General features: G+C 44.2%; 1 protein-coding gene across 6 annotated transcripts in view; it reads right to left on the minus strand.

The window, feature by feature from the left end:
* Positions 1 to 22,156, minus strand: part of mtcl1 (microtubule crosslinking factor 1) — a 243,273-nt gene that overhangs the window by 203,206 nt on the left and 17,911 nt on the right. For 5 of the 6 annotated variants that reach the window (XM_085992382.1, XM_085992380.1, XM_085992381.1 and 2 more), the window contains exons 2-3: positions 21,899 to 22,123; positions 15,519 to 15,677 (exon numbers count right to left, since the gene is read on the minus strand). In XM_085992382.1, the coding sequence (XP_085848508.1) occupies positions 15,519 to 15,677; positions 21,899 to 22,123 (384 nt within the window). Of the gene's footprint in view, positions 1 to 15,518; positions 15,678 to 16,651; positions 16,819 to 21,898; positions 22,124 to 22,156 lie in introns of those variants that run through there. The other variant, XM_085992383.1, reaches the window with a different exon arrangement.

Consider the following 22,156-nt stretch of genomic DNA (forward strand, 5'->3'; position numbering starts at 1 on the left):
ATCTACTATTTCTAGGGCCACTTCCTTAAGTACCCTAGGATGTAGATTATCAGGCCCTGGGGATTTATCGGCCCTCAATCCCATCAATTTCCCTACAAATACTGATTTCTATCAGTTCCTCCCTTTCATTAGACCCTATGTTCCCCGACATCTCTGGGAGGTTATTTGTGTCCTCCTTTGTGAAGACAGAACCAAAGTATGTATTTAATTGGTCTGCCATTTCTTTGTTCCCCATTATAAATTCCCCTGATTCTGACTGCAAGGGACCTATGCTTGACGTCACCAATTTTTTTCTCTTCTCGTATCTATAAAAGCTTTTACAGTCAGTTTTTATGTTCCCTGCAAAGAAAAGAAAGAAAGAAAGAATTGCATTTATATAGCACCTTTCACGACCACCGGACGTCCCAAAGCGTTTTTACAGCCAATGAAGTGCTTTTGAACTGTAGTCACTGTTGTAATGTGGGAAACACAGCAGCCAATTTGCGCACAGCAAGCTCCCACAAACAGCAATGTAATAATGACCAGATAATCTGTTTTTGTGATGTTGATGTTGATTAAATGGGAATTTGAGAGTGTGATTGTGAGAGTTTTACTGGGATGGATGCAGAAGGAAGTGGAGTGGTGAGGGAGACAAAGAAGCAGTTGGCGTTGGCCCGGTCATCCACAGGAGTTGAGAGGCAATGGGAGATAGTGAGGTTGAAGGAGTAGCTGTCAATATGGGAAAGGGACATCGTGTAGAGAAATAGACAGCTAACAGAGGACAGGAACAAAAGAGAGGGAAAGTGGGTCACAGGAACTGATATCATGTGCCTCTTAATGGCAAAATCAAGAATGGTGTTGGCACAAATCTGTTTGCTCAGATTTTGCTGCGTGTTACTGGGAAGAACCCAAGATAAAGGCACCATAAAAATCTTAAATGTGTTTCCATGTAATATTTTTGGCAATGTTACGACAGAATGTTATCATAGAATCATAGAATTTACAGCACAGAAGGAGGCCATTCAGCCCATCATGTCCGTGCCGGCCAAAAAAGAGCTATCCAGCCTAATCCCACTTTCCAGCTCTTGGTCCGTAGCCTTGTAGGTTACGGCACTTCAAGTGCATATCCAAATACTTTTTAAGCACGATAAGGATTTCTGCCTCCACCACCCTTTCAGGCAGTGAGTTCCAGACCCCCGCCACCCTCATGGTCGACAATATGAAGATGGTGGTGTTTGTTAGTAGGAGGCATTCCACAGGTAACATACCGCATCGACACTATAATCGGAAAAGGGACTGAGCTATAATCTTAGTCAGGTAAAATACCATGTAAACACTCCAGCTCCAAATGAACGTAGATCATAACAATATGACAGCTCTCCAGATTTGTACAAAACCTTGCTCTGTGCACCATTCGGTTGACTGCCTGCCACCTTACAGCAGGGCAGTATAAACAGTGCCGCCTGGTAGCATGTTTACTTTCACCGGGATCCACATTTCTGGCTGCTTGACAGCTGAAGTCAAGATTTGTATAAAGCACACCAGATACCAATAGAGCTGGACCGCAGTGATTGTCAGACACTGTTCTGTGCCAGGCAACCGGCAAGAAGTGAACAGCCCCACCCCAACCCGCCTGTCTGCTGTTTCTTGCGGTACTGCTAGCTGCAGTTTCACACTTCGGCCGATTGCTTCAAATAACTATTTAAATTCTGCTTTGATGCTATTTTTCTGCAATGCCACAGAAATGGAGTATTTGAACAATGGGTGAATGAATAGTAACGGCGGAAGCGAAGAGGATGGAATGCAGCCGAAGCATTGGTCCGCACTACCCTGGGCAGGGGAATACATTTAATTCAAATATCCCTTCATGCCATTGAAAAGGGAACATTTACAATGCTGACAGCCTAGATATTACCCTCCTAAGCGCTGAGTGACCAAATTAACTATAATCTCCAGCTCCGCGAGCACTGTAATTCTGCTCCTGTCTGTAATTTGAACAATCTATCGATATTTTACTCTTTCATTCTTATCTTGGAAACCATTTCAATGCTGAATGGATTAGTATTCGATACATGATTGCACATTTTTTTCGGTTTAATATCTCTGGCTCGACAGCGTTGGCTGAAGGACAGAGCCTGCATACTAATTGCTGCTTCTGCCCCTACATTAAATCTGTTGATGGCCCTGCATCGCCGAAATCAATGTGTATTTTATGCATCAGGTCACTGCACAAAAGCCTTCATTCACAACCAAACTAAACTAATTTGTCTGCACAACAATGACACCGAGAATCAGCAAAAGATGATACTTCACAAATCTCCTCTTATCAGGAATACCACAGTTCTATGCGGTCCAATTGTATGCCTCCACACAGCATGAATCCTACGCTCCTTTCTAATCCTTTAATACATCCTTGTCTCTTTTAATAAAATGACTTATGTGCTGGATAATAGAAGCATAGCTGACAGCTGCACATTAATAAAGACATAATAACTAGCATCTCATTAAAAAATGACAAGTATTTCAACTTTATTCCCCCAAATGCAGACATTTAGCATCCTCTTCTCAGGTTTTTATGTTCCATTTATATTGTGGAACCACTCCCAGTGATTGCCTGTGTTGCAAATTCATCCAGTTTATTGTGTGGAGGATGACTGCAACAACCGGTATAACAGCACATGTGCGGTTGCCCTAAAGCTGTGTTTGCAACGATGGCCACGACACTGGGGAAAGGCCATTACAGGCCCTCAGTCAGAATAAAATGGCAGCCCTGAATGCATGCTCTGGCTAATTCAGCAAACTTTCCACATGGACATGCACCATTTGCTGGACAACTGTTGAGGAGTGCTAAATGTTAGAGCATTTATTCAAAATAATATTATTAATAAAAGAATGTTGGCCTTTATTCTATCTGACATAGTTTTATTGCGCTAGTGATAACTAGCAGATGTTAGAGAAGCTCAGATGTAATGGATTCACAGCTGACATGAGCTTCACCACAGTTGGATCTCGGTCACTGACAAGAATTTGAATCTCCTCCAACTCCAAGTTTAAATCAGGTCTTGAAATTCCACCTTCTAGTATCTGTAAAGTTAAATCTAGTCCTGATGTCAATTATTAAAGCCAAGGAGCCCAACTCAAGATGTCAATAGTCCTACCTTTTGCTTGGATGCTGTATTATCTTATAGGATAGCTTCACCTCAGCTAGGCAGCATAGCTAGGAACCATCCACCATTTTGAGTGTTCCTCCACCCCACCAAAAATAAAATCTAAATTAGGCAATCAGGAACCATAACTTCAACAGAAATTGAATATCTCACCCAATAAACCACCAGTGGGTACTATTTATCTACAAATGTTTTTTTTTTAAATCCTTCTGTTGCTATCACTCACTTTCCATTCTGTCAGGAAAATTCACAGGAGATCTAATACATCCAGCACTGTGAGTACAGGGAGGAGCATTTCTGCTCTATGCACATTTACTAACAGCGGGCGGCCACGACAAAGCAGAAATATTCCTAACAGGGTAAAGTTCAGGTATTCCTGGGGGGAAACTGAAATTAAAAGCACTGTGAGGAACTGTTCTGATTCACGTCTCACTTCCAACCTGGATCCGAAACCCAAAGGAAAGCGAATCCCCCATGCCTGAAGAATAACCTTAGCTCACTCTGTCCCATCCTGCCTACCTGCATACTAGTGCAAGAAAAATAATGTCCCATTTAGTTTTCTTATTTTACTTCACGTGCATTCAGTTGATTCCTGCACAGTGAATATCACAATTCCCTCCGCCACCGGCGCACCGTGGCTGCAGTGTGTACCATCTACAAGATGCACTGCAGCAACTCGCCAAGGCTTCTTCGGCAGCACCTCCCAAACCCGCGACCTCTTCCACCTAGAAGGACAAGGGCAGCAGGCATATGGGAACACCACCACCTCCAAGTTGCACTCTGCACAATTGTGGCAGCCATTTTTTTCCCATACCTGTCAGCTTCTGGAACTACCTATAGAATAAAATGCGATAATTTCATGGGCACAGAAACCTTTTCTTAATTTATTCATTTATGGGATGTGGCCGTTGCTGGCAAGGCCAGCATTTATTGCCCATCCCTAATTGCCCTTGAGAAGGTGGTGGTGAGCTGCCTTCTTGAACCACTGCAGTCCGTGTGCTGAAGGTACTCCCACAGTGCTGTTAGATAGGGACTTCCGGGATTTTGACCCAGCGACGATGAAGGAACGGCGATATATTTCCAAGTCAGGATGGTGTCTAACTTGGGAGGGGAACTTGGAGGTGGTGGTGTTCCCATGCGCCTGCTGCCCTTGTCCTTCTTGGTGGTAGAGGTCGTGGGTTTGGGAGATGCTGTCAAAGAAGCCTTGGCAAGTTGCTGCAGTGCATCTTGTAGATGGTACACACTGCAGCCATGTTGCGTGGGTGGTGGAGGGAGTGAATGTTTAAGGTGGTGGATGGGGTGCCAATCAAGTGTTGTTGGAGCTGCACTCATCCAGGTAAGTGGAGAGTATTCTATCACACTTGACTTGTGTCTTTAGGTGGTGGAAAGGCTTTGGGGAGTCAGGAGGTGACTCACTTGCCACAGAATACCCAGCCTCTGACCTGCTCTTCTAGCCAAAATATTTATATGGCTGGTCCAGTTAAGTTTCTGATCAATGGCGAGTCCTAGGACGGTGCTGGCGAGGAGTTACGAATGGAACTGAACACTGTGCAGTCATCAGTGAACATCCCCACTTCTGAACTTATGATGGAGGGAAGGTCATTGATGAAGCAGCTGAAGATGGCTGGGCCTAAGACACTGCCCTGAGGAACTCCTGCAGCGATGTCCTGGAGCTGAGATGATTGGCCTCCAACAATCATAACCATCTTCCTTTGTGCTAGGTATGACTCCAGCCAGTGGAGAGTTTTCCCCCCGGTTCCCATTGACTTAAATTTTACTAGGGCTCCTTGGTGCCACACTCGGTCAAATGATGCCTTGATGTCAAGGGCAGTCACTCTCATCTCACCTCTGGAATTCAGCTCTTTTGTCCATGTTTGGACCAAGTCTGTAAATGAGGTCTGGAGCCAAATGGTCCTGGCGGAACCCAAACTGGGCATCGGCCTCTCTGTGGCCGAGATTAATCAAAATAGTGAAGCTACCTTTAATTAACATTAGAATTAAAAATGCTAACGCAACAATTGCAATTATATTAACATGGATTATAACATTCTCGGAGAACATGTGGGGGAGAGGAGCTATACATACATCAGTCCTATGGCTTAACCTTAACATTGTATCAAAACTCCTGTTACTATAGCAGGTCCACTAAAGCTCTTCCTGGTTTCAGTAATTCAAGCAGAACACACCTGAAGAACAATATACCCCAGGAAACACCCAGATGTGGTTGATTATGCATTCGACGAAGCAATCATGTGTGGAGTTCACTTTCTGATCTGCAATGTTCCTGTATGCAAGTTCAGGGCTGGTGAATCCTGTTCACCAACTAGACCGGGCAGGGTGTGTTAACTTCCATCTCTAGCTAAGCTGAAAAGCAAAGTGACTCAACTGTTCATACATAAGTAGTGTCTCCAATCATTTGTGATTTCTTTCTCTGTTCTTCTACAGTAGCAAAATTGTCTGCTCTAGTCCAGCAGCAGCTTCTTCTCCCCCACTTCACAGTCATCTTTAGAGAACCCTAAGATTACATTCTTGGCCTTATTTATATGTTGACCTTTGGAATCACTATCCATATGGTCAATTCCCATCCGCATGTTGATGACACCACCTCTACCTTTACAGCACCATCTTTGTTGTGAGACTTTTTGTCCAAAATCAAGTTCTGAGCTTTCTCCCGAAGATTAAAGCCATCTGGCTCCCTCAAAACTCCATTCCCTAGCCCTCAACCCCCACCACCACTGAAATCTTTATCCATGCTTTTGTAACTTCCAGGCTTGAATACTCCTTGCCAACCTCCCAGTTTCCAACCTACACAACTTCTAACCCATTCAAAACTCTGCATCCTGTCCCATACTAAAGTGCCTCTCACCATCACGCCTGTCCTTAACAACTGGCTCCCTAACCCCGCAATGCATCAAACCCAAGATCTTTGTCTTTACATACAAATTCCGTCATGGCCTCAGGCAGCCCGACCTCTGAAGCCTCCTCTTTCTCTTTGGTCCTCCGATTCTGGCACTCGGAGCTGTTAGCTGCTTTGGCCCTACTCTCCGGAACAGTCTCCCTAAACCCCTTTACTTTCTGCCTTTCTCGCCTTTAAAAGCTCTTTAATAAACCTATCTTTTCTGGCATGCTTTCAATCATCTTTTGCAGCTCTTCCATTTGTTTCTTCTCTGTAAAGAATCTTGGGACATTTCCTACGTTAAAGGCACTATTAAAAGGTAAGCTGTTGTTCTGTGTCCCTGAGTTGGGACGGGGGAAAAATCAGTCAGGGGTCCTATTCTGAATCTCTATCCACAAAGATCGCAACGGTAAGTAAATATAAAGGAGGTCTTCATCCCATTTTTCGGTGCGGTGCCCAGAATTGGACACAATACTCCAGTTGAAGCTGAACCAGTGTTTTATAAAGGTTCATCATAACTTCCTTGCTTTTGTATGATAGCAAAATACTGCAGATGCTGGAAATCCGAAACAGAAAATGCTGGAAAAACTCAGCAGGCCAGGCAACATCCGTGGAGAGAAAATAGAGTCAACGTTTCGGGTGAAAACCCTTTGTCAAGACTAAAGAAGCACAGGAAATGAAATAGATTAAGAGGCCAGGCTGGGAGAGAACAAAAGAGAAGAGACATTAAGAGGTATTCAAAATGAGACGAGATGGTGATAGGACTAGTGGAGACAAAAGACGGCTCTAGATTAGGTGTGAAATGCGCTGGCAGAATGGGACCCTGTTGCCAGGTGGCCCTTAATTGGCCTGCTGAGCTCGCTGGGCGGTTGTAGTCCCGCCTCCATCACGTCCCCCCTGAATGAAAATCCAGCCCCATGCCTCTATTTATGAAGCCCAGGATCCCGTATGCTTTTTTAACCGCTTTCTCAACCTGCCCTGCCACCTTCAACGATTGGTGCACATATACCCCCAGGTCTCTCTGTTCATGCACCCACTTTAGAATTGTACCCTTTAGTTTATATTGCCTCTCCTCGTTCGTCCTACCAAAATGTATCACTTCACACTTTTCTGCGTTAAATTTCATCTGCCATGTGTCCGCCCATTCCACTAGCATGTTTATATTCTCTTGAAGTCTCTCATTAATTTATTATTTATTATTGTTGTTTTTATTTATTATTACTGCATTTTTATTAGTATTTTTATCATTGCTATGCCATATTTATTCCAATGTTGGGAGGACTCGTAAAAATCAACATTTCATTGTGCAGTACACACGTTTGCTGCATATATGATAAATAAAAAATTGAATTGAATTGAATTGAATCACTATCCTCCTCACTGTTCACTATACTGCCAAGTTTTGTGTCATCAAATTTTGAAATTGTGCCCTGTACACCCAAGTCTAAGTCATTAATATATACCAAGACAAGCAGTGGTCCTAGTGCCAACCCCTGGGGAAAACCTCCGTATATTTAACTGCAGTCCAAGAAACAACCGTTCACCACTACTCTCTGTTTCCTGTCACTCAGCCAATTTCGTATGCATACTGCCACTGTCCTATTTATTCCATGGACTTCAACTTTGCTGGCAAGCCTATTATGTGGCACTTTATCAAACGCCTTTTGGAAGTCCATGTATACCACATCAACTGCATTGCCCTCATCAACCCTCTCTGTTACTTCATCAAAAAACTCAATCAAGTTAGTTAAACACGATTTGCCTTTAACAAATCTGTGCTGGCTTTCCTTAATTAATCCACACTTGTCCAAGTGACTGTTAATTTTGCCCCTGATTATCGTTTCTAAAAGCTTCCCCACTACCGAGGTTAAACTGACTGGCCTGTAGTTGCTGGGTTTATCTTTGCACCCTTTTTTGAACAAGGGTGTAACATTTGCAATTCTCCAGTCCTCTGGCACCACCCCCGTTTCTAAGGAGGATTGGAAGATTATGGCCAGTACCTCTGCGATTTCATTATTAATCAGTGCTTCCTGAATTAAATCATGAACATGCCTTTTACTAGCTTGTCCCCACGTCTAATTGTATCACAATTGCGGTTTAACTTGAAACACTGTCAGGAGCAACTCTTTCTTTTCCACGTAGATTCGTATTTAGCTGGTTGTCACTGCAAGACTAATATGTCCGTATGTACCCGAGTTTATTTTGTTGCCTTTTTTGAAAATATGTACCAACTTAGTCTGTTTCCAATCCAGTGGGACCTCCTTTATATTAATTCACTTCCTATAATGATCATCAGTACTTTACAGGTTCCATCCTCCATCTCATTAAGCACCATTGGATATATGTGTCCGTCACTGGGGATTAATCTGTTTTGAGCCCTTTAATCCTGTCTAGGACCTCTATGCACGTGATGTCAAACTCATTAAGGTTAATTATAGCAACTCTGGCATGCAACTATTGTCTGCTCTAGGGAATTCTTCCAGGAAATGATCATTTAACAGGTTAAATGCTTTTAGTTTGACCTTGTTTGAATCCTAAACCTCTTAGATTATCCTGTTGTTTTAACACTGAAATCCTGCTACATGTGTGTACAGGACTAGGCTCGGCTGTGATACTCGTCATGGCCAATTTGCCTGCCTAAGTTCATTTGAAGAATGGTCCTTTTGGCAAGTTGGGAGAGGAACCTTTACCCCAGCAAGAGGGAGAGGAAGGGGAAAGAATAAATTACAGCAAAGCAATACCATTTTTCCAGCACTGATCCAAACAAAAAGGGAATTTTGCCATTTCAATATATTTGAAACTAATAATAGTCTTACTTTATAAAATAATGCAATAATGCTATCAGGTATCATCACATTGGAGGTATCGAATTTAAAGTCACCAGATATCAGCACACTGTCAAGCTATCTGATTAAAAGAAATCAAGTATCCTCAACTGTGTCAGATAACTAAATTAGTCATAGATATTATCACATTGTGGAGAAATCTGATTTTAAAGTCATAGGTATCATCACAATGTGGAGGAATCCAACTGAAAGTATGATGATCTCTCTGCCTCCAGGCAAACTATTCAGACTAGCATTGGTGGATGGCCAGAAGCAACTTACTCAACTTCCCGCCCAGCACTGGTGCTGCACAGCTCAAGAATATCACGGGAGAGAACAATGGGTGAGAAAAATGAAGGGCAAATATCCTGTTATATCAATAAAAAATAATGATAGCAACAACTTTAAACAAACATTACAGATATTGCAATGGGTGAATTGTGAATACCTAATAATATATTGATGGCTTCTTCAATCTATCTGTTCCAGGTTAACTGGTTGCAGTAATCAATACAAGGTTCCAGTAATGTCTGAGCCCAACCTCTTTATTATTCACACAGCATGTTACAAATACCACAATGGCCAGCACAAGACTTCCTGATCACAGTACTGGCTGATCACAGGCCAGCCGGTGGCATGAGGACACAGGCTCACACTCCGAAAAACTAATCGCAGGTGTGAAAATCTTCAGGACGGATAACATTAGTAAGGTTTACTTCTGTTGGGAAAAGTTTATTTCGTTTCTCACTAGTACTTTAGCAGGAAAATAAAACAAATGCGGCAAAACTTGGAAGTGTAGTAAACAGTGAGGAAGATAGTGATAGACTTCAAGAAGGTATATAGACAGGCTGGTGGAATGGGCGGACACATGGCAGATGAAATTCAATGCAGAGAAATGTGAGGTGATACATTTTGATGGAAGAATGAGGAGAGACAATACATACTAAACAGTACAATTTTAAAGTGGGTGCAAGAACAGAGTGACCTGGGGGTGTTTGTGCACAAATCTTGAACAGTGCCAGGACAGGTTAACAAAGTAGTTAATAAAGCATATGGGATCCTGGGCTTTATAAATAGAGGCATAGAGTACAAAAGCCAAGACGTTATGCTAAACCTATATAAAACACTAGTTCAGTCCCAGCTGGTGTATTATGTCCAATTCTGGGCACCCCACTTTAGGAAGGACGTGAAGGCTTTGGAGAGGGTACAGAAGAGATTCCAGGGATGAGGCATTACAGTTACATGGATAGACTGGAGAAGCTGGGGTTGTTCTCACTGGAGCAGAGAAGGGTAAGAGGAGATTTGATAGAGGTGTTTAAAATCATGAAGGGTTTAGATAGAGTAAATAAAGAGAAACTGTTTCCAATGGCTGAAGGGTCGATAACCAGAGGGCACAGATTTAAGGTGATTGGCAAAAGAACCAGAGGCGACATGAGGAAAAGCTTTTTTACGCCACAAGTGGTTGTGATTTGGAATGCACTGCCTGATAGGGTGGTGGATACAAATTCAATAGTAGCCTTCAAAAGGGAATTGGATAAATACTTGAAGGATAGAAAATTACAGGGATATGGGGAAAGAGCAGGAGAGTGGGACTAACTAGATTGCTCTTTGAAAGAACCGGTGCGGACTCAATGGGCCGAATGGCCTCCTTCTGTGCTGTACTATTCCATGATTCTATGATTCTATAAAAGTCCATCGTTTTTTTTTGATGTACAGCATTGCAAGAAGCTAGGCTTGAAAAGCGGCAGCATTGGAGTGTAACATAGTCCAGGCGAGCACCTTAATATCTAGCTGCAATGGAGTAGTGTGAAAAATTAACACTGAACTTCTCATCAGCAGATTTCTGACAGTATTGTGTTGTAAAACGATACAGCTAAATAACAGCAGTCTTATTTTATGTCCTGGCATTAAACAGCAGTGCTGAACAAAATAGCAATGACACACGACTTTTGGTCAGTACAATAGATTGATTTGCAGGATCTACAGAAAGCTTATCTCTCCACTCCAAGGGCAGAGCTGAAATGTACGCTATCAACACATCGCAGGTTCAAAGATCTGGAAAAACAAGTCACAGTAGCAGGAATACACTCCAATCTGATAGTTTAGAATAAAACCCCAGTGGGTTTTGGTTTTATCTGAATGACAGAATACTTAGAATAAAGTCTGAATGTTTTTGTACTGATTTTTCCTGCACAATCAATGACAGCAGAAATGAAGTGACAAAAACAGCAGTGTCAGATTAAATGCAAGGGGTACCTTAATACGTCACTAGAGGCTGGCTATGAAACAATGCATTTATACATCCAGAGCTTTCCACTTTTGGGTTGCACAGGCAAGTAGTTGCTGCTGAACTGATTGAAATAACATGCAGTGGGATACAGTTTGGGCTGGATTTTCATTCAGAAGTCGGGAAGGAGGCGGGACTACAACTTTCGGGTTGTAGTCACGCCTCCATCAAGATGCGGCCAATCCATGCGGTTTTCACTTGATTTTCCTTGTTGAGCCCGCCCAGCAGGCCAATTAAGGGCCACCCGGCAACAGGTGACGTCACAGACTGAAATTTCATCTGTCAAGACGTTTTAACAGATGAAATATCACTGTTTCACAGCTGCTTGAAGCTGTCAAATGCTGACAGTCTTACTTCTAACCTGAGTCCTTCTACACAGACTCAGTTAGAAATCTCGCCGGCACTGAAAGCTGCAGGCTGTCACTTCTGACAGCTCGCGGCCATTCTGCTTTCTGTGCCGGCTGAATGATGGACTCCCGAAGCCTAGAGGAAGGAAGGCTGTAAAGGCAAGTACAGGTAATTTAAACTTCTTTACACACTAAACACGCTTACCTTTGCATTCATGCACCCATCACTCACCTGAACACTGACATCTCGACCCTTCCAAGTCCTTCAACCCGACGGCCCGACTCCTCTAACCTGGCGTGGTTTGGAGCCGTCGGGAATCCCACACGACAACCTTCAAAACAGGGATTAGGCTAAAAACTGCCTGTTAACTACCTGTTAACAGGCAGTTAATTGGCACTAATCCCTTCCCGCCTCAGGTCGGCGGGTCCCAGTGCGGGGCAGGTACCCGCCTCCTTTGAAACTTACATGGAGGCGGGATGGTGTCGGGACCCCCGAATTCGGGATTTTAGCCCCCCACACGCCTAAAAGCCCACCTCACGGCACACTGAAAATCAACCCCTTTGTGTCCAGGATGGCGGCTGGGGTTAGAAGAATAAATGGTGAGGCATTCACATGTCTTATGGTGAAATTTGTTCAACGTGAGGTGTTCTCAGTGTCTGCCGTCGGCCTAGCAAAAGCTCAAACCTCTGCTTGTCAGTTGTCTAATGGCCAAATAGTGGCTATCCTTCTTGCAGGGGGAGAGAAGGTCCACAGAATTCCAGGGAACTGACGGTGATAGGCCACCAGCCTGGAGGGCTAGACCTGTCACTGGGGACTGGGGTTCTTCCCACTGGACTTCAGATGAACCTGCAATCCAACATTGTAATGGATTTGCCGAGGAAATTGAGCTGGACAAGCAGCGGAAAGCTTACCGGTGGTCTCCACTGGCAAGTTGCGATGTTGAATCTGGTTGAAATTCAGCTTTACACCTGTGCACCCTGAGGGGTCTCTGTCGCCAATCTGTGCCCAAGCTGTCTAGACTTAGATAAGTAGGGTGTCTTATGGGGAAAGGGCATATACTCCATCAAGCAAATGGAGACTCTACCTACATGGACTTATCAGTACCTTGATCTAAAAATTCTTTAGCATGGTGATGGATTCCTGAAAGTGTCAACTCCTAGCTGACCAAAAACAATCAGACCACTGTGCTCTGCTCCACCCAGGAAGATTGGCAGTGAATAACTACCATGTTGTAACATTACCGATATTAAGTAGAAAAATGTAATAACATTTCTTTCACATGCAACATAGGAACATAGAATATAAGAAAGTTTAGTGACTGGAAAAGGCCATTAGACCTTACATTAACATCTTCCCCTTTTTGATTGATTTCAACATCGCCTACCTGCCTTCTCAATCCTGTTTCTCTCCAAAAACCTATCCAATTGTCTGTTGAACCCATTTATACTGCCCACTTTAATAGTCTTCCCTGGTAACTCATTCCATAAGACTAATACTTTTTGGATGAAAAGTTTTCCTTTCTTATTTTTAGTTTCCTATCTTAAGTAATCGTAAATCTTCAGCTGTCTAGTCCCTAAGTTCTGGAATTCCCTCCCTAAACCTCTCTGCCTCTCTCTCCTCCTTTAAGACGCTCCTTAAAACCTATCTCTCCTGTCCTAATATCTCCTTATGTGGCTCGGCATCAAATTTTATGTGATAATTGCTCCTGTGAAGTGCCTTGGGACATTTTACTACATTAACGGTGTTATAGAAACATAGAAACATAGAAAAATAGGAGCAGGAGTAGGCCATTCGGCCCTTCGAGCCTGCTCCGCCATTCAATATGATCAGGGCTGATCCTCTATCTCAATACCATATTCCTGCTCTCTCCCCACACCCCTTGATGCCTTTTGTGTCTAGAAATCTAACTATCTCCTTCTTAAATATATTCAGTGACTGGGCCTCCACAGCCTTCTGTGGTAGAGAATTCCACAGGTTCACCACCCTCTGAGTTAAGAAATTTCTCCTCATCTCAGTCCTAAATGTCCTACCCCGTATCCTGAGACTGTGACCCCTCGTTCTAGACCCCCCAGCCAGGGGAAACATCCTCCCTGCATCCAGTCTGTCTAGCCCTGTCAGAATTTTATATGTTTCAATGAGAGTTGTTGTTTAAATTTGTGTCCCTGGCATTGAAACTCTTCACCAGGGTGGACAATTTGCCTGGATTAATTTTGACAATTTCCTTCATAGCCGTGAAAGCTTCAGTTAGGTCACTTTAAGTGCTCCTTATGAATGACCTTGTGGTGCAAGGTAGACATTGCAGTTTGAGTAGTGAGCAGGGTGTGCTGTTTGAGTTTGGAACACAATCAATGTATTGGACACAAGTCTTCAAGCAATTTCACAAGAGTATCTCCCAAACAGGTAGATTACCGTCTTTGTCCATTACCAAGGCTTTTCAATTATGAAAGCAAACAAAATAACTACTATCCCGTTCAACCATGGTGTTGTATTCCACAACAGCAGGTGGGAGATAAACATTATAAGGAACAAACATGCTTAATACTGTAGGAATCGTCGAATTCCTAACTAATAACTGAGGTCGACTCAAGAGATCAAACAAACAGGTCTTTAATGTAAGACTAAACGAGTTCGAACCGTTTGTTGAGATCGATACAGGAGAACCACGAAAACAGGTCTTAACAAGATGGAGATTCCACGAGGACTGCCTGGGCAGTCACGTGGTTTGCGACGTGACGTCATCACGTTTTCCCGCGCTCTTAAAGGGGCCACGCCCCGTACATACAAACACTATATACAAAACACAGTAATGTCTAACACAATGGTAGAGGCTTAGGCTGGTGTTAGAACATCGTTAAAGGGAATTATATACAGTTGCCCAGAGTCATTCAGTGGCTCCGCCACAATACCTTCTTTTAGAAATCAAAGTGTTGCAAAGAATGTCCTTTTGTATAATTTCTGTCTTCCCTAATTTATTTTTTACTGAGCCTGACAGTGTGAGGAAGCTGAGTTGCCATCAGCAGAAGCACAGGCATTGACCTCAGGTGCTTCAACAGTGAATGATCCCGTAAATCAGCTCCTTCAGTGTCGGGCTCAGTAACTCCTCCAAGACAGGTCTCCTGATAACGTCAGGACTCACTGTTTAAATATCAAAACAGTCAACAGCAGACAAACAAAAAGCAAAGTGTGTAAAAGGCAACAATAATTCTCCACAGCTCTAATATATGAGAAGAAATAACGATGGTGATTCATTCTTTAACTTAATCTTTGGTTGTAAAAGACAAATAGTGGGGTCAGATGATGAGGGGCAGGAGGAGGCTCGTGTGGAGCCTAAGTGTAGACCTGTTGGGCCGAATGGCCTGTTTCTGCGCTGTAAACACTTTGTAATACTTTGAAAAGCATTGCCAAGCCTAAAATGTGACTTATGCAACACCGTATGGACTAAGTACCACCAACTTGCAGATGAATTACACAGTGGAGCGCTGTCATGTGGAATGCGGAAACACTATGTTACCTTTACCTTGCAAAACTACCAGCAGAGGCAACCTGACTGTGAGGGCAACGCTATGATATCACTGAGGTGACACTCGTGTTTCTGATGGTATCAGCTTAAGATTTCTCCCATGGCACCGGGTACACGGCACCACTGGTATCAAATGTAAACAGCTGCCAACTGGCACCACTCTCCTGTCTCGGGGTGGGGCGGGGCTGTTCGCTTGGCCGGCCCGTACAGGCCAGCAGTGTGCTTTGCACGTTGCTGATTTATACAGACTATCCCCCCACCCCCGCCCACCCCGACACTAGGAAAGATCCACAACACAAAAGAAAAGCCACAGTTAGAACGTAGAAAGGATTGTGCGTGTAAAGTTGCATCACCGTCAATGTTTCTGAATCTGTCCTACAGCGTAAACCTGCTGGGTTTCCAAACACCAATGGCCAAGACAAGCAGGGTGGCTTCTACATGCAACAACACTGTACAATATGAGGAGGGGCTGAGATGCTCAGGACCCTCCGCTTACCTCTTTGATCCTGTCCAGCTCATTCTGCAGCGTTTGCTTTGAGATTTCGACTTCAATTAGCCTCTGTCGAAGGGACTCGTTTTCATCTTCTACATTTACGCGCTTTTCCTCAACGCTCTCCAGTTCGTGGTGCAGGCGCACAGACACATCTTTGGCAACCTGGGAACAGCAGCAAAACAACAAAGTCAGCGCAATTCAAATTGCTGGCATGCCTTGGAATCGCATCCTTCAAAATAATTTCTCAAGGCCCTGTAGGTGAATGCACTGCGTAGTGTGGTACTGCGCCATATAGACTAGGCTTCGATCCATGTTGTGTTCTGAGTTCATTGGCAATGGTAGGGGGCACTACAGGTAGGCTTGGTGTTCCTTGGCTAAAGAGGGTCATAATCAGCCGTGTGTGCACACTCAGGACAGGATTGGTGGCTGTGATGTCTTTCACAGTCACAGAATCACAGAAACCCCACAGTGCAGATAGAGGCCATTTCGGCCCATCGAGCCTGCACTGACACATATCCCACCCGATCCCCATAACCCCTACACCAACACATATCCCACCCTATCCCCGTAACCCCACGTATTTAATCCCCCTAACACTAAGGGTCAATTTTATCATAGCCAATCAACCTAACCCGCACATCTTTGGACTGTGGGAGGAAACCGGAGCACCCGGAGAAAACCCACGCAAACACGGGGAGAATGTGCAAACTCCACACAGACAGTCGCCCGAGGCCGGATTCGAACCTGGGTCCCTGGCGCTGTGAGGCAACAGTGCTAACCACTATGCCACCGTGTTGCCCGAGTCAAATTATCTACCAACAGTTACTGGCCAGGCTCAGACACTAAGAATTGTCGCTTGGCCGAGTTATCTGAGGGCAATGTAGTGTATTGTAGTGTATGTAACCGTTCCACCTTTAAGAGAACTATTTTAAGAGTTGCACTACTTTATCTTGGCTGCTGTATACTGTAATACCGGCGGTGACCACACCGGTATATAAGTGCTGTGTAATGATTTATTGGGCAGTTCCGCCCTGACCTTCAACCAGTAAAGACCTGTTAAAGTTTACTCTTGTGGTCTGTGTAGTAATTCTCAATATAACACACAGACTTAACAGTGGCGACGAGTACGATCTTACCCTGCGGCAGAGATACATCCAAGGCAGTTTAACGGGCGTCGAGAAGAGGCATCCGCCCTCATCATTCTGCTGAGAGAAGACTCGAGTCTGCAGAGCAGAGGAAGAATTCTGACACGAAGCCTTCCATCAGCAACAGGCAGTGATCCTCCCTTCTATCACGGTGGTGGGTAAGCCGATCAGCGACGAGCAGCAAGTCGGCCACGTTGACTGTGAGTAGGGGAGAAAATTTAAAAAAACGGAGGATATAAGGGCGGAAAACTCGACCACGGCCGGGGAAAAGAGCCGGACAGAAGTCGGGGCCAGAGGCGCTGAGACTGGGGCAGCGTAAGGCACGGAAGCCGCGGTGAATGCAAACGCAGCCGGTGTGAGAGACCGGGCTACAAGCGGGCTGGGAGACGCAACAGCGTCGAGAGAGAGCTCGACCGCGACCGGTGAAAAAGGCCGGGCAGCTACCGAGGCCGTGAGGCGCAGCGACAGGGACAGCGTAAGGCGCGGGAGAAAATAGCGGGCTGGGAGACGCAACAGCGTCGAGAGAGAGCTCGACCGCGACCGGTGAAAAAGGCCGGGCAGCTACCGAGGCCGCGAGGCGCAGCGACCGGGACAGCGTAAGGCGCGGGAGAATATTTTAAAAAAAATTTTTTTAAACCGCGGAGAACTCAGCCGCAGCCGGGGGAAAGGATCGGACTGCAAGAGGGGCTGGGAGGCACGATTTGAAAACCGCTGGGGAGGGCGAACGCAGCAATTCGGCAATCGCCATTACAGCCAGCGGGGGAGAAAGGCAAAACGCGGGAAGCCGCCATTTTCGGAGGCGGGGGAAGAAGACAAGCGCGGGAAACCGCCATTTTGAAAAAAAATAAATAAAAGAAAATTTCTTTTTGTCTCTTAAGAAGGTTGCGAAGATGCCTAAGCGTGGTAACATCAACGATTTCGATCCCGATGTTGAAGATTGGGCCACGTATGTAGAACGCATAGAGATATATTGTAAGGCAAATAAAATATCAAATGAAGATAAAGCATTAACCTTACTAAACTCAATGGGTGCGAAGACATACGGGCTATTGAAGCATCTTCTATCACCAGCTAAACCGGCGGATCAGACTTTCGCTAATATTGTTGCTGTCCTGAAGGATCATTTGAACCCCACACCGCTGATGTTAGCGGAACGATTTAAATTTTATGCGAGAATGCAACTGAAAGAGGAAAGCAACGCGGAGTACTTAATTGAACTGCGTAAGCTAGCGAAATACTGTCAGTTTGGGGAAGGACTGACAGAGGCACTGAGAGGCAAATTCGTGTGCGGATTGTCGAAAGAAGGAACACAAAAGCGGCTACTTGAAGAGAATGATCTTACACTTGATAAGGCTGTCTCTATTGCAGCATCGCACGAAGCCGCAGCGAGAGGCACTGCGGAAATGCAGCTGAAGGCAGCGGTACTCAGCGTAGATCAAATGGCTTTGGGTACAACGAAATGTTATCGTTGTGGGAAGACAACACACGATCAGAACCAATGCTGGTTTAAAAACCAGGAATGTAGAAAATGTGGCAAGCTTGGTCACATAGCTAAAGTATGCCGGTCAGGAAAGAAGACCAGCAACAAAAAGTCACCGCAGGAAAAGTGCAGCAAGGTACACAAGGTGGCTGAGAAGAGTTCGGATGAACAGAATTCGGATTCAGACTCCAACAGCAAGGAACTGGGTAGTCTGAGAATTCACAATGTGAGTAAGGAAGCTGACCGACAAACTATCTGGGTCACACTGCAGATAGCAGGAGTCCAATTGAAGATGGAATTGGACACCGGATCGGCGTTGACGGTCATGAATAAGCAAGATTACAAAAGGTTATTCAAACATATTCCCCTACGGGATACGAAGATAGTATTAAAGACATAAACGGGGCAAAGAGTATACCCCATCGGAAGGATAAAAGTCAAGGTGGTACACAAGGGCAAAGAACACCAAGGAATGGACATATATGTACTACCTGAGGGAGGTCCACCACTTCTGGGACGGGAGTGGATCAGGAAAATAAATATGGACTGGCACCCCCTAAAAGCAATAATGGGAGATTCCGGAAAAAGAAAAGATGTCAAACCTGCACGATTGTCCAGAATATTGGATGAGGGCATATGCAGCAGTGACAGTGACAAAGCAGAGAGTGAGAACTCGGTGAAGACAATCAGCTCAGACCTTGGAACTGATGATGGTAAGACCAGCCCATGTGCAAAAGACAAGTCTAAAATGGACTTGCAGATTAATGATGGAAAAACGAAGGAGTGCATAAATGCTTCAGGAGAGAACCAAGTATCAGAACAGAATTCCACTGAACAACAACAACATAGTTTGACAGAGAATTCTGCGTCTGTCCAGTCTACAGACATGCACATTTCTGAGGAACACCGGGCTCGAACTCAACTCAATCTCAAACTACAACAGCAATTAGAACAAATGATTCGCTGTTATGAGCAAGAGATGAATGCAAAGAAAAAGTTCTTTGACGCAGAGTTGGAGAATCTGGGAAGACAGCAGAAGCAGCTGATTGAGAAAATGGAGCAGGAACACACAAACCGTCTGCGCGATAAGGCCAAACGAATCAAAGCTGAGCAAGAAAGGGAATATGTCAAATTCATCGATCAGTTGAAAGCTAAGAAGAAAGAGCACCCTTTTGTGAGCAGTGTCAGCAGTAATAAGCCACTCAGGGAATTGGTGGCAGAGGCAAAAACTGAAGATGCTGCAGAGATCAAATTTGTTGCTGAAAGCGCTACTTCCAGAGCTTTGCTTCGAATTAAAGAATTGCCAGTTAAAATTGTGAAATCCTTAAGAGAGAAGATTGGCATGGAGAAACATCGTGTCATTTTCGAATGCAAGGTTTCCAGGCCAAATGCTGCTGTCAAGTGGTATTACAAAAACAAAGAGATTCATCCCAGTAATAAATATGAGATTGTGAGTGAAGATGTGTTCAGGAAGCTCGTTATTAATAATGTCGCTTTTGAAGAGGAAGGCCACTACATGTGCGATGCCATAGATGACCAAAGCCCAGCAAAGTTATATGTAGAAGAGCAATCAATTGCCATCATTAAACCCATATGTGATGTGGAAGCGACAGAGCCAAGTGACGCCATTCTTGAGTGTGAGCTTACAGTTGCTGACGGGAAGCCTCCAAAATGGATACTAAATGGTGAAATTCTTCATGCTTCTGAAGATGTGGACATTGAGCATCGTGGCACTATTCATCGTCTCACTCTGAAAAAAACAACTTGTAAGATGACCGGCTTGCTGCAGTTTATTGCAGGGAAATCAAAATCTGAGGCGAGGCTGACTATTAAAGAGCCTCCGTCAAAGGTAGTCAAAGAACTACAGAACATTACAGTGGAAGAGAAGCATTCGGCTACTTTGAGCTGTGAGTTTACACCTACTCCCAAGATGGTCAGATGGTACAAAGACCAGAGCTTAATCGAATCTTCTGACCGATACAAATTTAAACAAAATAAGAATGTGATAGAACTTACCATTACAAACCTCACACCCAAAGACTCTGGTGAATATAGCTGCAAATCAAGTAATGTACAGGCCACAGCCACACTCACAGTTGAAGCTCCAAAAATAGAAATAATAAAACATTTGGAGGGCGTAGATACTGAGGAGGACAACAATCTAGTATATTCATGTGAGTTGTCCCATGATGATGAAGATGATGACTCATCAGAACCATTATCACCCCTACCAGGTCACGCACGTGGTCCCTCCGAACTGAGCCAAATCAGCCTGGAAGCAGAAAAACTTCCCAAGGTACTCGAGCCTTTAGAAGTCAACAATGCTGGTTCTGAAGTTACGAAAATTCAAGCTGTTAAGTCCAGTGAAGGACTATTAGATGAGTCACCCCAGCAACGAAAACCTACTACACCACCGAGAACTACTACACTACCGAGGCGTTATCCGGACCGAGTCAGGAGGCGCAGGGGGCGCCGCCTCAGAGACTGAATCTGTGAACTGTTTTTACATGAAATTGTGTATATATGTTGTTATGCTATGTTTAATGGGGAATATATACTGTTAGCTAAAAAAGGGAGGATTGTAGTGTATGTAACCGTTCCACCTTTAAGAGAACTATTTTAGTAACCGTTCCACCTTTAAGAGAACTATTTTAAGAGTTGCACTACTTTATCTTGGCTGCTGTATACTGTAATACCGGCGGTGACCACACCGGTATATAAGTGCTGTGTAATGATTTATTTGGCAGTTCCGCCCTGACCTTCAACCAGTAAAGACCTGTTAAAGTTTACTCTTGTGGCCTGTGTAGTAATTCTCAATATAACACACAGACTTAACAGGCAACGCTCGTGGAATCATATCCCAGCACCTTCAGGAGGGGGAAAAATTGGGAAGCAAAATATTTTTGTTGTGGAAAAACGGATACTTGATTCACAATGAGTTAACCTTTTGGGGTTCCTCATAGTGCAGTTATTTGGTGAGAGGGAAAGTTCTCCAAATTGACTTTCATTTATGCTGCAACCTTCGACACAATGGTCGGGATATTCTCCTTCACGCTCCTGGAGCACACCAGAACTTCTGCACACACGCATGGACACACACAGTAAGAATTTTGACAATTTTAATTTGAAATATAAGAACAAGCATATGCATAAATGAGCACGCACAAAAGCGTGAATGACATACATGCATAAGAAGAAAAGTTGCAAATGCTGAAAGATGCAGGTTACACTAAAAACATTCACCTCTCTTTACTTTTAACCGTGCTAGCGGACATGTTGTGCATTTGTAACATTTTCTATTTTTATGATATGTGTGAAAGTGTGAAAGTGTACATGTGTACGAGTGTGGCAATTCGTATGAGTAAGGTTGTGTATGAATGAATCATATGAATGAGTGGGTACGCATGAATGAATGAAGATGTATGTGACTGAGCGTGAATGAAACTGGTAAGAGAGCGGCAGTTTGTAAATCAGATCGAGTGAGAGAGATAAAATGATTCTGTGAGTACACAGTTGGCTGGTGGGTAGATAGGTTCAGTGCTGCTGTGCTAAGTGGCATGGACACAGACAAACAGAAGCAAGACTTGTATTTGGGTGACGGTTCTTTTTAACCCCCTCGCAAAAGTACATTTGCGGCATTAGCTTATCCGGCATTACACCAGTATCTAGCGGAACACTCTGCACTTATTTTGTTCACGGGTACTTAGCACAAGGTTATTGAGTTGACCAGGCACAGTGTGCCGAGGGATCCACCTTACCTTCAAGTCTTGCTCCAGATTTCTTATCAGCTCCCCATCAACCTGGCCAGTCTGGGCAACTTTCAAGCTCTTCTGTTCAGCTTTCCTGAGACGGTACTGCAGGATCCGGCAATTTTTGTTGGCACGGTCCAGCTCTCTGCGGAGTTCCTGCAGCTGGTATACGTCCTCCTCCAGATAGCTGTCCCGCATTTCTTCCATTTCTGATCGTAGCTCATCCAACTCATCCTGGGCATTAAACATGTACACACCACTAATTAG

The sequence above is a fragment of the Somniosus microcephalus genome, chromosome 7 (genome assembly GCF_052327205.1).
Source record: "Somniosus microcephalus isolate GS21.2 chromosome 7, FLI_Smic_1.0, whole genome shotgun sequence".
Classification (NCBI taxonomy): Eukaryota; Metazoa; Chordata; class Chondrichthyes; order Squaliformes; family Somniosidae; genus Somniosus; species Somniosus microcephalus.